Raw genomic sequence first — 13,313 nt, forward strand, 5'->3', positions numbered from 1 at the left:
CAGTTGACATTCGTAATCAAGCAAATCTGTCTCCGTTTGAATGAAAGCTCGACGGTTGCAAAAAATTGAGTCCATCCCTAATGTGGAGAACTGAACTTAAGACTGGAAAACCAAGACACTGAGAAAAACCAAAATCAACAGATTTGCCCATCCCTAGTTTGAAATCACCCTCCACATCAAACATTTGCCATGCCCTTGCTGACAGAGGGTGGTATTCACCTAGGTTTTTTCTCAGAGTAGACCCATTGAAATTAATGGACCTAGCTTAATCATGATCATTAATACTGCCCATAGTACTTTTTATGATGTGGGGCAGGGGATTACGTGGATACAATTTCAAACACATTTAATTTAAAGCGATATTTGGTGCAAATGATGACACCAGTTTCACCCAAAAACATCACTGGTTCAAGCAGATCCTCTGAGAAGCATCTACCACAGGCTTCCTCAACCTTGGCCCTCCAGATGTTTTGAGACTACAATTCCCATCATCTCTGACCACTGGTCCTGCTAGCTAGGGATCATGGGAGTCGTAGGCCAAAAATAGGGGAAGTTGAGGAAGCCTGATCTGCTATATCGAATTAATGTTACACAACATAGTCTAGTAACTGTCTTTTCTCCTTTAGTGAAGGAAGCAGGCTACATGTGCAGGGCAAATATGGCAGAAGTGTGTAACCATTCACCTCTTGCTCCTAGCACTGTCCCGGTACTAGGGGAACATTGTCACTCCAACAGCCTTTTGCATGTGGCACACAGTGTACTTAATAGTAATACACACCTATTTTACTCCAAAATGTAGCATCTCATGCCCCCTCCCACCCAGTTCTCAGTTCCACATAGCAAAATTAAGTGGGCGGTTTCAAGAAATGTAAGCAAATTTCACTAATTAATTTTCAGCACAGAACTGGGAATTTAAATGTTAAAATTCCAGACCTATTCAGGCACCAGTGAAAGCTATCAGTGAATTTTGCAAAGAGGATTATAATAATTGATCTTCCTGGGGATATTGCACGGGATTTTATGCAATGCATTCCCTGAACTAGTTTTATGAATTTAAAGGCTTCTTGTTTCCCTCCCACTGGGCACAGCTAGCTTGTCAATCATCTTCCAAACACACAGAACAGTTAGCTTTCAGAGGAATAATAGACAAAGCAACTGCTCTGGACTTTAAGCAGTTTGATGACTAAGAAGAACACTTGTATGTGGTAAGTTGTTCTTTAAATACTCTATACACAGTATCTTCATATCTGTCTGCATTAGGCTTGTTAATAAAATGCCTTTATGCTTTAAATAACCACAGTGCATTGATAGTTGCTGCTTCTGTAATGCCAATATTGATTTTAAAGGATGTTGCATATTTCATATGTTGAATGCTTGATAAAACACCCATGGGAGCAAGTTGCTACAATTTAGCAAGTAGGTTAACAGTATAATTTCCAATTAACTGCTGCTTTAATGGGTACAGTGAGAAATTACTTTAACGACTACAGTAGTCAATCCATGTAAACAAGACTTAGGAATTTGCTTCCTGTTAAGTGGAAGAGGAGTTTTAAATAGTTTTGATTTTAAAAAAAAGACAAGAAATATGCTTGCGTCAATCCCTCTAAATACAAAAACTCCAACATAGGAATGGGAGATTGAGACCTGGCTTTAAAGTAATTACTTCAGTCTTTAAAATATATATTAGCACAGAAAATACTAAACAGGAAAAGGAAAAGCAGGATGTGGAACAGAATATCCTCGCCCTCCAGTCTTGATGGAAACTTTTACATTTGTCATGTCACAGTGACTCAGGATTCCCGAACGAAACAAGCTGATTTCTGTCGAAATGAGTGATAACTTCATTCCTCCAGCTTTATTTCTAAATGGTAAGGTTCCATTGTATCTTTTTTTTCTTCCACTTCCAAAAATGCAACGTGCTTGTTACTGACTGATCTTTAAAAGGCAGGATTTATGCTGCTTCTATAGCTGTATAATTATATTTATAAGAACATGGTGGGCTTTAGCTTACAAAAATGCAGCTCCGTTTTCTCCACCGTCTATTTTAGACTGTAAGCTCGTTGGGAGAAGGGACCTATGTTGACTAATTCTGATTATGCAGTGCACATTAATGACACGGGGCATAGTAACAACAACAACAACAACAACAACAACAACAACAACAACAACAACTGCAGAACTCTGTGATCACCAGTGTGACTTAAGTGCCGGAATTTGCTTTGGAAGCAGGAATATGTTGGTGACAAATAGGGACATCTGAAGACTTGGTTTGACCTGCATTTTTAAGCAAACTGACCTGATACACACTTAATGCACCAGAAGGCAGTTTCCTCTTCAGGTTTCTGTACTTCTCCAAATTCACATTATAGTTGGGTACATAAACGCATGCAAAGGATATCTGAAGAGGAAACGCATGCCCAAAAAAAAAATGCACGTTTTGTGGAAAGAATACATTCAACATGTGATTTTTGTGTGTGTGGCATTCAAAAAAATTAACAGAATGTGAACCTGAGATGGCTGAAATAGGTTGATTCATCTATCCCTAGTACCAAGATATTCTGTTGTCAAACTAACCTTAGTTTGTGTGTGTGTGTTTGGTGGAGACCAGGAAAAGTTCTACACAGTAGGCTTGGCTAATGGAAAGCTCATAGGAGGTGCTCTCAAAGGCCAGTTTCCACCTAACAATGCCCCAATGTGGAACTGTAAGGAAAGAACTGGCCTTGAAGGATACAATCTCTTCAAGGCCAATTTTGCCATTAAGCTTTTTTTTGTGGGGGGGGGGGGACAGGTCCTCACTTAGGTTTGTGCATCTATTTTATCATGAACATCATTAAGGAGGCTTATTTTGTTTGCTTGTTTGTGGCATTTCCACTCCACGTTTTAACGCGTCTGTTCTCAGGGTAGCTTGAACAGCTTTATTGTCATGTAAAACACAATACAGAAAAATAATAGAAACAAAAACAAAAGCGAGGAAACAACAATGAAAACACCTCGAGTTAGTCCCCAAATGCCAGACAGAATGAACATACTTTAAGTCATCTCCAAAAGGAAACTAGAGAAAACCATAAATGGGCTTCTTTTCAAGAAAAGTAATGTAAGAGCAACAACTAAAAAGGCTCTGTTCCCAGGAGATGCCAATCTCAGTACCCCCAAAGGATGCCACCTGGAGCTAAGTTGAAGAACACAGAATGTGAGTGCTGAAAATCCTGAATTAATTTTGTGGATTCTAAAAATACATCTGTTTCTCTCTCCTTTTTCCCATGCAGCAGTGAATGTTGACAATAAATTTTAATAGGAATAGGTTGTCGGCATTTACTGGCATATCTCTGAATTTCTGGACATTCACAAATTTATCTGGGGTTGCAAATATTCGCTATAACATATTCATACATACACTTACATGAAACAGAATGGCAGAAGTCAGGGCTTCCAGCAATATGTATTTTAAGATGTGATTTGATAAACAATAACACTGAAGAAATCAAGATAAAAGATTTCCTACATACAAAACTTAATACACCAGTACATTTACTCCAGTAAACGTCACATTGGCAATACACCATTATCTAAACTTGCTGTTGATGGTGGATATGCTTTTGATCTTTGCTTTGCGGTTAGTGGTGAGACATCTTTGCCTCCTTGTCATGTTCATCGCAGCTTATGAGCAGAATGACTGTCACTGAATGAAATGTGAAATGATCACACTAACAACTGTGCAGCCACTGTAAAGGGACGTGTAGCTTTAAGCAATGACGACCACAGGGAGGAAAAAAAGTTGCAAAGGACACTTCCTCTAATAACCTCCAGAATTTCTCAGTAATGTTTAGTAAAGCAAACAGTTTCTGCTTTACCAGAAGAAGCAGGTCAGTTTGCCCTTGTTGGGTGACCCAGCATGGCCACAAAACTACCCTTCCGAGAAGAATGTGAGACTTGGACTGCTATTCAAGTGGCAGATCTCCTGAGACAGGTACTGGACTGATATGATATTCTAGACAATTGACTGTCCAAAGATTAAGAGGCAGGCACAGTTAAAGAGTTGATGTAAGATTACTCCATTCTTTTTGAAGACATTGGTGGCAAGCTCTTAGAGGCAATATGCCTGTGAAATTCTTCTATTATTAGCCTAAAGCACCAAGAAAGGGAATATTTCATTAGTCGCCTGTGTTATACTGAATGTTATCACAACATGTATAGTTCTCAGATTGCCATTAGGAATATGAATCTGGGTGCAGAACAGTTAACATATGTAACATTTCAACTTCAAGATCCTCCTCTACACGCAGCCATGAGCAGACTCATATTCTTGACTTCAAAACTGCCTGCACCCTCTCCTCTTACCCCCAACGCAAGGACCTGCCTGGCCATGCAAGATGCAGGGTTCAAGAATTCTTGAAGGGGATCATCCCTCCCCCTCAGCTATGGCGGCCATGTGACACCCAACAAGTCAGCTGACAGCTTCAAGGGGCTCACCAGGCTGTAAGTTATATTAGGGGAAATTGCTTTGCAATACAGTGGTACCTTGGGTTAAGTACTTAATTCGTTCCGGAGGTCCGTACTTAACCTGAAACTGTTATTAACCTGAAGCACCACTTTAGCTAATGGGACCTCCTGCTGCCACCGCGCCGCCAGAGCCTGATTTCTGTTCTTATCCTGAAGCAAAGTTCTTAACCTGAAGCACTATTTCTAGGTTAGCGGAGTGTGTTACCTGAACCGTATGTAACCCGAGGTACCACTGTACAAGTTTATGTTAGGCAAAAATATGTATATAGATGTTTACATTTGGAAAAATTCACACTAAAATGATTGATTTTATGAAGATTTTTTTTTAAAAAAATGCACACTGGCATGAATGAAATGAAATGATAGATAAATAAATAAATAAATGTACCCTGCCCATCTGATTTGAGTTGCCCCAGCCACTCTGGGCGGCTTCTAACATGTATAAAAACATAATAAAACATTCTGTACCATGCCGAACCTTGTACTATACAGTGTGGAAAACTGATTGATAAGAGAGAGAAACTGAAATTGTTAGATTTGCCCATCCCTGTGCCAGCTCTACTGTACTTGTAGAATCTACTGGAGGACTACTCTAATCTAGTGTTAACAGCTGAATATTCCTCAAATGTGGATAAGCCCTAAGCAAAGCTTGTAAGATTCATCTGCAGTGGAGGCAAGGCAGCAGAGGAATAAAAGCTGAAAACAATATTCTTGTGTATGTGTGTATAACCATACTGGTAACCAGTTTTTTTTCTGGGGAGGGACACAGGGGTACACATACCCCTAAACAGTTTGTGAATCTTTGTACTTTTGTCCATTTACTGTACTGTATTTATTTTTCCCGATCTGAACTGTAAAATGGTGATTTTCTTGAGTCAAACGTGAGAGTACCCCTAAACTTTTTTTTTTAGAAAAAAAGCACTGCTGGTAATTGTATGTGGGGCACAGGTGGTGCTGTGGTCTAAACCACTGAGTCTCTTGGGCTTGCTGATTTGAAGGTTGGTGGTTCAAATCCATGTGACGGGGTGAGCTCCCATTGCTCTGTCCCAGCTCCTGCCAACCTAGCAATTCGAAAGCATACCAGTGCAAGTAGATAAATGGGGCCCACTGTGGCGGGAAGGTAAACAGCATTTCCACGTGCTCTGGCATTCATCACGGTGTCCCAGAAGCGGTTTAGTCCTGCTGGCCACATGACCCGGAAAGCTGCCTCTGGACAAATGCCGGCTCCCTCGGCCTAAAAGCGAGATGAGCGCCACAACCCCATAGTCGCTGTTGACTGGACTTAACTATCCAGGGGTCCTTTACCTTTACCTTTTACATTTACTAGTAACTGTAGACTCCCCTTCCTCACTCAAGATAAATATTTATTTTCTTCCTTCTCCTCATACTGCAGCCTTGTTCTCTTCAGTAGTTTGTCCTGTCCTAGCTTCTGAAGCAAGCAGGGGGACGGTATTATTAAACTGATCACATCCTTGTCGTTTTCACCATTTGTAGAATGTGTGGCTCTGATGGTGCTAATTAGAGAATAGCTGCAACCCTTGACACACTTAGCAACACTTACTACCTGGTAAGAGGTTATGGGGATGTGGAAGTGAAGCAAGAACTATGCACTCACAAAGCCTTTTTGTCAAAATATTCTCATTTAGCAAAAAGGGGGCATATAATACTGAGGTATTTATGTCATTAAACAGGGGCAATCCTGAATGTGTTTGCTTTTCACTTCTATTTCCTTCTATAAATTCAAGATCTTTTAGAAGTCACATTTTATTGTACTGTTTTTCCCTGACCTTGCATTTCTACAATGGATGTCTGCACCGCAAAAAAAAAATTCCACTCCTGCTAACTTCCTCTTTAAATCTAGACATACAACACATCTGTCCATGGTACAGGGTACAGGTCAAGAAAATATGACGTTTTCAAAATAGTGTTGTGTAAAATTTAAAAGAAACAACAACTCCAAAGGAAATGACCCAGCAATCTTCTAAAAAAGGAACTGTGGAGAACTTTCTACTGAAATACTTAGTACAAACTTATCCTACCCAAATTGCCTATTAATAGGTCATGTCACTGGCTATTTTACAACACAGGTCACACGTGTGGCATAAGCAACAGCAATTTGAGACACAACTGGATGCCAGCAGGAGGGCTTATGTCTCCTTTTCTGTGGCTCACATGCCTAAAAACTGTTGGCCATCAGGATACTAGGGAGATCATGTCCCAGGGGCTTAGTCTGGTACAGGGATCAGAGTATCAGAATGGGATGTAGAGACCCAGGTTCAAATCTCCACCCAGTCATGAAGTTTACAGTCACCACCTGTTCACTTAACTTACCTCACTAGGTGGGTGTGAGAATAAACAGAAACTGTACCTAAAACGAACATTCATCAAGGCACTATGTCAGCCGGACAGCCATCTAAAAGGTTTGTGTAATGTACATATCACCAGTTCTAATATCACCTTTCCCTCCCTCTTCCTTTTCAGTGTGGGATGCATGACTGCGCCCGGATAGTGGAAAAATTAAAGATAGACGGAGCTCGGTTTTTGGTAAGCATTTTTCATAATTTCTCTTAGAAATTGTTAACAGAAAGATGGCCTCCCTTTTAGTGAGCAGCAATGATTGTGCCCTCACACTGTATAACACTGATAGAGTAACACCAGTATTCAGACTCAGATGCATGAAGGCAACAGAAAAATACCAATATAAAATGAACACAAAGAAAAGTGAACGTTTCCTTACCTTAAACATAAAAGCCAAGCAATATATATTTAGAGTTCATTTCCAATTGTGTTGCAAGAAGTACCGTAAGTGACGAAATGTCATGTGACAAAAGGGATCTGGAGGAACTTCCATGGGCTCTTTCACTTTTCATCACAATTTAATATTGCTCAACACCGTTGACAATGTAACATCAAATCCGTGGTAAATTTATTCTTCTGATGGCATTTTGCCAATGCTGAGTGATTAGTTATGTGCAAGTTAGGCTGCTTACAAATCTAGAACTATTCATTTAAACTAAAAAGAAAAAGAAAAACAAATACAGGCACAAATTAAAATTAAAATATTTGGAAAAAGCTTTCCCTGCCTTTCCCCTTCACTGACCTTCCCTTCTGTTAGGAGTCTTGCTTTATTTAGACTGCAAGTCTGTGTCTAATTTTAATTTTATATACAGAGCCTGCTTCTTGAAGGAAGACTGTATGAAATTTAATCATACAGGAATCATGAAGAGAAACTAGCATTTTATGGCTGTATGCACTCTGCCAGTTGACGGTCTTGAAATTTGCGCAGAATATGACTCCCTGGAGGGTTTTGTTTTTAGATAGAAGTGTGTGATTTTAGCCCTCATGACTGTAGAGAATTTGTTCTAAAGTTGGGGAACAGCCTGCAGATCAGGAAACAAAAGTACACTTTATGTGCTATGTTCAGTGGGATAAAGCTGTGAAAACATTATCAGTCTTGTGCCCTGCGAGACTCTCCCCCCTGTGTACAGGGACCATGTAAAATAAATAAAGGAGCTATACTAAGTTTAGGTGGCTCCCTAATCCTACAGTCAGAGAATGCAACTTCATTAATGCTAATCTGTCACTAACAATTGTAGAACTTGAAAGTCTTGTTATCACCTTATTCATTTGCCAGAGCAAGGAGGAACCATCAAATTACCCTGACACAGTGGCAGAGCATATGCCCACACTGCCCGGGGGGGCATGCTCCCAAGGGGGGGCACAGAGGGTGCCCTCCCAGGCATGGGATAGCCGCTCGGGTGCCCAGAGTGGCACGCACACCCCACAGCCGGGGGCAGAGCGAGCCACCCACAGGGGCGAAGCAAGCCGCCAATTTGGCGTGCCACCCACCCACAACCCCCAAGCCTCCCCCAAGCTGTCAAAACAAAGGGGGAAGGGGGGAATTCTGCTGGCAAAGCGGCACAGCTCCCCCCCTTCCCCGACGGCTCGGGGTAGGCTTGGGAGTCGCGGCAGGCAGCGCGCCAAATGTCACCCCCTCAGCGAAGACACCCGGGGTGGGTGATGACATCACTCCTGCTCTGAAGAAAGGCCCAGAGCTGTGCTTCCTCACCCTACTACACTAACTGCTTTCTCCCCGTGGGATTGGTGTCCACACCCCAAGTCTAATATCAGCTTGCTCTCCCCGAAACACTGGCAAAAACAAGACTGGTTTAAAGCTTCCAGACAATAGGACCTTCCTTGTACCAAATGAGTTTTCAAAGTAATCCACAGGCTATTACTGAACTTTGGCATGTGTCCTTTATTTTCTACATATATTTCCACACATAAACGTCCATCACACTGGTCCTACTACTCACCCAAATCTGTACCTTCTTTTACCTTCTATTGTTCATTCCTTGCACACATATTAAATGATATAACATATTAAGATTCCAAATAATGTAGGGTTGCCATATTTCAAAAGGTAAAAACCAAGACTCCCCAAAATTGTCAAGCTTTTTTCCGATTGACTTGCCTAGATCCAGGACAAAGCGCCCCCTTTCGGAAATTCCACAGGGACATCAATTCCATCTTTGGAATCCCGGTAATGTCTGGGGAAATCCAGATGTATGGCAGCCCTAAAATAATGCAATCAAATAAATTAAGCAAATGTATGTATTTCACTGTAATTAAAATCATGAGGGCAGAATATCTTCAATGGCATTTTATTTCTCCCTCCTCCCTTTCTAGATTAGAAACAGTCCTGCTTTGCAAGGCATTTTTCCAAATTAGGAGACAGTTGATTCAATTCAAAGGGTTTTAAATGCCAAGTTGAGAAGACGCAATTGGCTTCATTTTTCTCAGAGCACTGAACATTCATTACCGAGGGAAGAGAGTGTAGTAACAGAACAAACATATAAAACTATTGCTAGGGGGTGGTTTAGTTTCAGATCATATGTCAAACACTGCACGTTAATTGAAAATGAGTCTGAGCGATTCAATTGGATAGAGCGCTAAAACCTGGCAATTAACGCCTTGCAAATACCCAATGGTGCCATAAAGTAGGCCAAAGCATCTTCAGTTAATTGGTCCAGAATTAAAACAACAAGCACAAAATTTAGTAATAAAACTAGCACTCAGATTCATCCAGAGTGTGTCTCTTTTGCGCATTTCTCAGCCGCCTTGGGCCTATTATAGCCCAACTGCTTTTGTAGTAGTTCTGTGTTGCAATGACAAACTCATGGCATCTTAAGACTGCTGGCTTGTTGGTAGCCAAAAGGGTAATCATTAGACAATTGCTCTTAAGTCCTCCAAATGGTGCAAAAGCAGACATTGCCTCACCCCCACAGCTAAGGATGATGTAACCTCAGTGTGTCTGTGTGAAGAGAAGCAATAGAAACTGCCATTTAAGCAGGGGAGTGAGACAAACTGATAATTTCCCTTCCTGTTAAACTGTGATGGATTTGCTGCAGGTTGCCTCTGACGGTTGTTAATTGGTTCTAGCCTGCAGGCTCAACATCTAGATCAGGTACAGGCAACGTGTGGTCCTCCAGATGTTGCTGGATGCCAATACCCATCAGCCCCAACTTGCAGAACCAAAAATATAGTCAAGGATAATGGGAATTGTAGTCCAACAACATCTGGAGGGCCACAGGTTCCGATCTAGATTCAAGCAGGGCCAGGCCAGCTGTGAGGCAGAGTGAGGTGGCTGACTCAGGAAGCAGACACTCAAAGGGAAGGGAGGTTGATTTTATTTAATATTTGCATTCTGCTTTTCCAACAACAAATGTTGAGCTCAAAACGGCTCACAGCAACCACAATAGCATTAGGAGGGGGAAAACTTTGTAAACACCATAATATTAAACACAGAAACATATAAATAAAGCAAACAACAATAAATTCATCAAAACAGCTAATAACAGTTCAGCAAAATCAAAACATGGGAAACAGCACCAACCCTGTACCAGATGATTTCCTCTCTCTGGGAAGCTGCTTCTTTGCTCATGGCAGCAGGTATCACACACCCCAGGCAATTTTAAACTTGACTTCTTTTCACCCTACTGCTCCCTTGCTTGATCTGGGCACAGGGCTGGACCCAGTCCCTCTCCAGCTTCTAGTTCTCTTTGAAAGGTGACCCAACAACAAATGATGGTTAGGTGTTAGAGGACTGAGCGGCATGTGATGTGCATGAGCTGTCTTGCACCCCTCAAATCTGAATTGCTATCCTTAGAAGACGCAGAGGAGGATGCTGTCCTGTTGCCAGCATTGAAAGGGGTTTCAGCTGTCAATCCAACCAGCTTCTGTATGTGGAATTGAGAGGGGATGCCATCTTGTTATTTGCTCAGGGAGCAAAACACTGTGGGCTGGACATGGATTCAAGAGAGCTGTATGGAAGGTCACACTATTACGAATGCATTTTTTTATGTCTGAATGTTGCTCTGGTGTTTTATCTTCCCACACTGAAGCTCAGTGGTCATAGATCATTCAAGTTAATGCTGGTATTCATAGATGGGGTTCTAAAGGAAGTAGGGTCCTCAGCTGATGCTTGAAACCTGTGCTGCTGCTGCTACTAGCTCCCCACTTTCTGTTTCCAGGCTTTTAGTCTGCATGCCCCTACACTGGCATTCTGAAAAGCTTCTGGGTATGAGTGATGGGTAATGTCTGTGGTCCCAGGCAATATTATATCCATGCAATTCAGAGCCAGTACTATTGTCATTGGTGTTTTTTTTAAAAAAAGGATGCCTACTATAGTCATCACCATTCCTTATCTGGAATTGAAAGACCTCAAGTGATATGCCATAGCTGTGTATGATATTATTTCCTTATAACTGGCAATATAAAAATACTCCATTCAGCTACTGTACTGCTTTACAATACATATCCTTATGACAGGAGTTCCCAACACCAGTATTATAGTGACAATCCTAAAATTATCTTGTAAAAACAGAGCACTTGTATTAATCCCATTTTCATTCCAATGGTTTTAAGTTGTCTCATGCTTCCCATCTTCACTTCTTTATAGCCTTCCTTAAGATCACTAGCTATGCTGGAACTGCCGTGGAGAATATACTGAAGCCCTTCATTTTCAGGCTGCCGCTGATCTCACAAGGCCACCAAGCTCCCTTTCCATTTTGAACCCAAAACTACAGGATGCTCTTAGGTTGAATTGAAGTGAACCCAGAGTCATTCCAAAGGGCTACTAGATTCAAGAAGGCAAAGTAGAAAGATCGAGAGACAAACTTATTTCATAACCAGTGTTCAAAAACTTATATACAGTGGTACCTTGGGTTAAGAACTTAATTCGTTCTGGAGGTCCGTTCTTAACCTGAAACTGTTCTTAACCTGAGGTACCACTTTAGCTAATGGGGCCTCCCGCTGCCGCCACACAATTTCTGTTCTCATCCTGAAGCAAAGTTCTTAACCCAAGGTACTATTTCTGGGTTAGCAGAAGGGTCTGTAACCTGAGGTACCACTGTACTAGTAATGAACTCTTTCTCCAAGTGTGGATTATTATGTAGCCAAAACAGTACAATCTATGCAAAAGAGGGAGGTATCAGCAAGCTTCATGGCCATAGCCAAAGGGGGGCAGGGGGGCAGCTGCCCTCCCTAGATCAAGTACAACAATAGAAATACTTAACTGACCAATCACATCAGTTCTGCCCCCCAATAAAAGGCCTGCTCTCCCTAAAAAAGACCTCCCCCCCAAAAAAAAAATCCTGGCTATGCCCATGGCAAGCTTAGGGAAATAACTAGGTTTGCATAAGGGGGGGCGAATCTGAGGGTGGCAAAACGGATCAATGAGGACTGAGCATGCTGGGTGCATACCCTCCAACATTTCTCCAATGAAAATAGAGATGTCTATTCCTTAATGATAATTTTACTATTTGTACCCCACACATCTTATCGGGTTGCCCAAGCACACTGGGCAGCTCCAACGTATATAAAACCATAATGAAATATTAAACATTTTAAAAAAGAACCTTCCCTATACAGGATTGCCTTCAGTTGGCTCGGGGTTGGAAAACTCCATACCCTCTAACATTTCTCCAATGGAAATAGGGACAGCCTAAGGAAAAGTGGGACATTCCGGGATCAAATCAGAATCTGGAAAGGCTTCTCTAAATCAGGGGTGTCCCTGGAAAATAGGGACACTCGGAGGGTCTGTGAGTGGCTATGGACTGGAGGACCCCCTTCAGACTGGTGATGTTTTGTGGGTATACACAACATGCCAGATACAATAATTGTGCATTAATAGTGGATTCATACTGTGCTGTGCACACATCATTCTGGTTTATTGATTGTTCTGTGATGATACCACATTACTGTATCCTCTTTGTCCCACTCTATGGTCTTCTTGAACCATAGAATGGGACAAATGAAAAACAGCCTGGGGGCGGGAACTGTAGTATAAAATGTTACAGGATTTTAGCCAGCATTTCAAGACATGCTCTGATCGGAAACAGAGCAATATGACTGTTCCCTAACTTTTGCAGACATAAGCAGTACTGAAAGTGGGGTCTCAAATTACTGACTATTGGGTGGGAATGGAATATTTAGGAGGAAGTTGTGGTTGGCTGATAGATCTCACTTGCTCTGCCTGATATTGGTTATTTTAAAATAGAATAAATAGTGGAGGAAATAAGCATTTTTGTCTCCTCCATTTCTAGTTCAAACATAGAAAACACAAAATGGAGGAAATCCCCATGCTCAGTATTTGCATCATCCCTGCACTTACACAGCTGTGCTAGAACCTTGGAGAATCTCTTTAGACAATGAGTTGTTTATTCCTGTAACAGTTCTTTTAATCTGTAGTTCTTTCTTAACCTCCTTGGCTAGCTTTATATTTCCTGGCTCCCTCTACTTCCCACATCCCT

The 13,313-nt window shown here is 41.5% G+C and overlaps 1 protein-coding gene across 4 annotated transcripts in view; it reads left to right on the forward strand.

The window, feature by feature from the left end:
- Window positions 1-1,118: 1,118 nt before the first annotated feature.
- Window positions 1,119-13,313, forward strand: part of BLNK (B cell linker) — a 94,693-nt gene continuing 82,498 nt past the window's right edge. For 2 of the 4 annotated variants that reach the window (XR_014548918.1, XM_083616959.1), the window contains exons 1-2: window positions 3,791-3,967; window positions 6,982-7,044. Coding sequence is in view for 3 of the 4 variants with exons in the window: in XM_083616959.1 (XP_083473085.1) it covers window positions 3,893-3,967; window positions 6,982-7,044 (138 nt within the window). In the remaining variant the exon portion in view is untranslated. Of the gene's footprint in view, window positions 1,206-1,786; window positions 1,869-3,790; window positions 3,968-6,981; window positions 7,045-13,313 lie in introns of those variants that run through there. The other 2 variants (XM_083616961.1, XM_083616960.1) reach the window with 2 other exon arrangements.

The sequence above is a fragment of the Podarcis filfolensis genome (assembly GCF_964270895.1).
Source record: "Podarcis filfolensis genome assembly, chromosome: 5".
NCBI lineage: Eukaryota > Metazoa > Chordata > Lepidosauria > Squamata > Lacertidae > Podarcis > Podarcis filfolensis.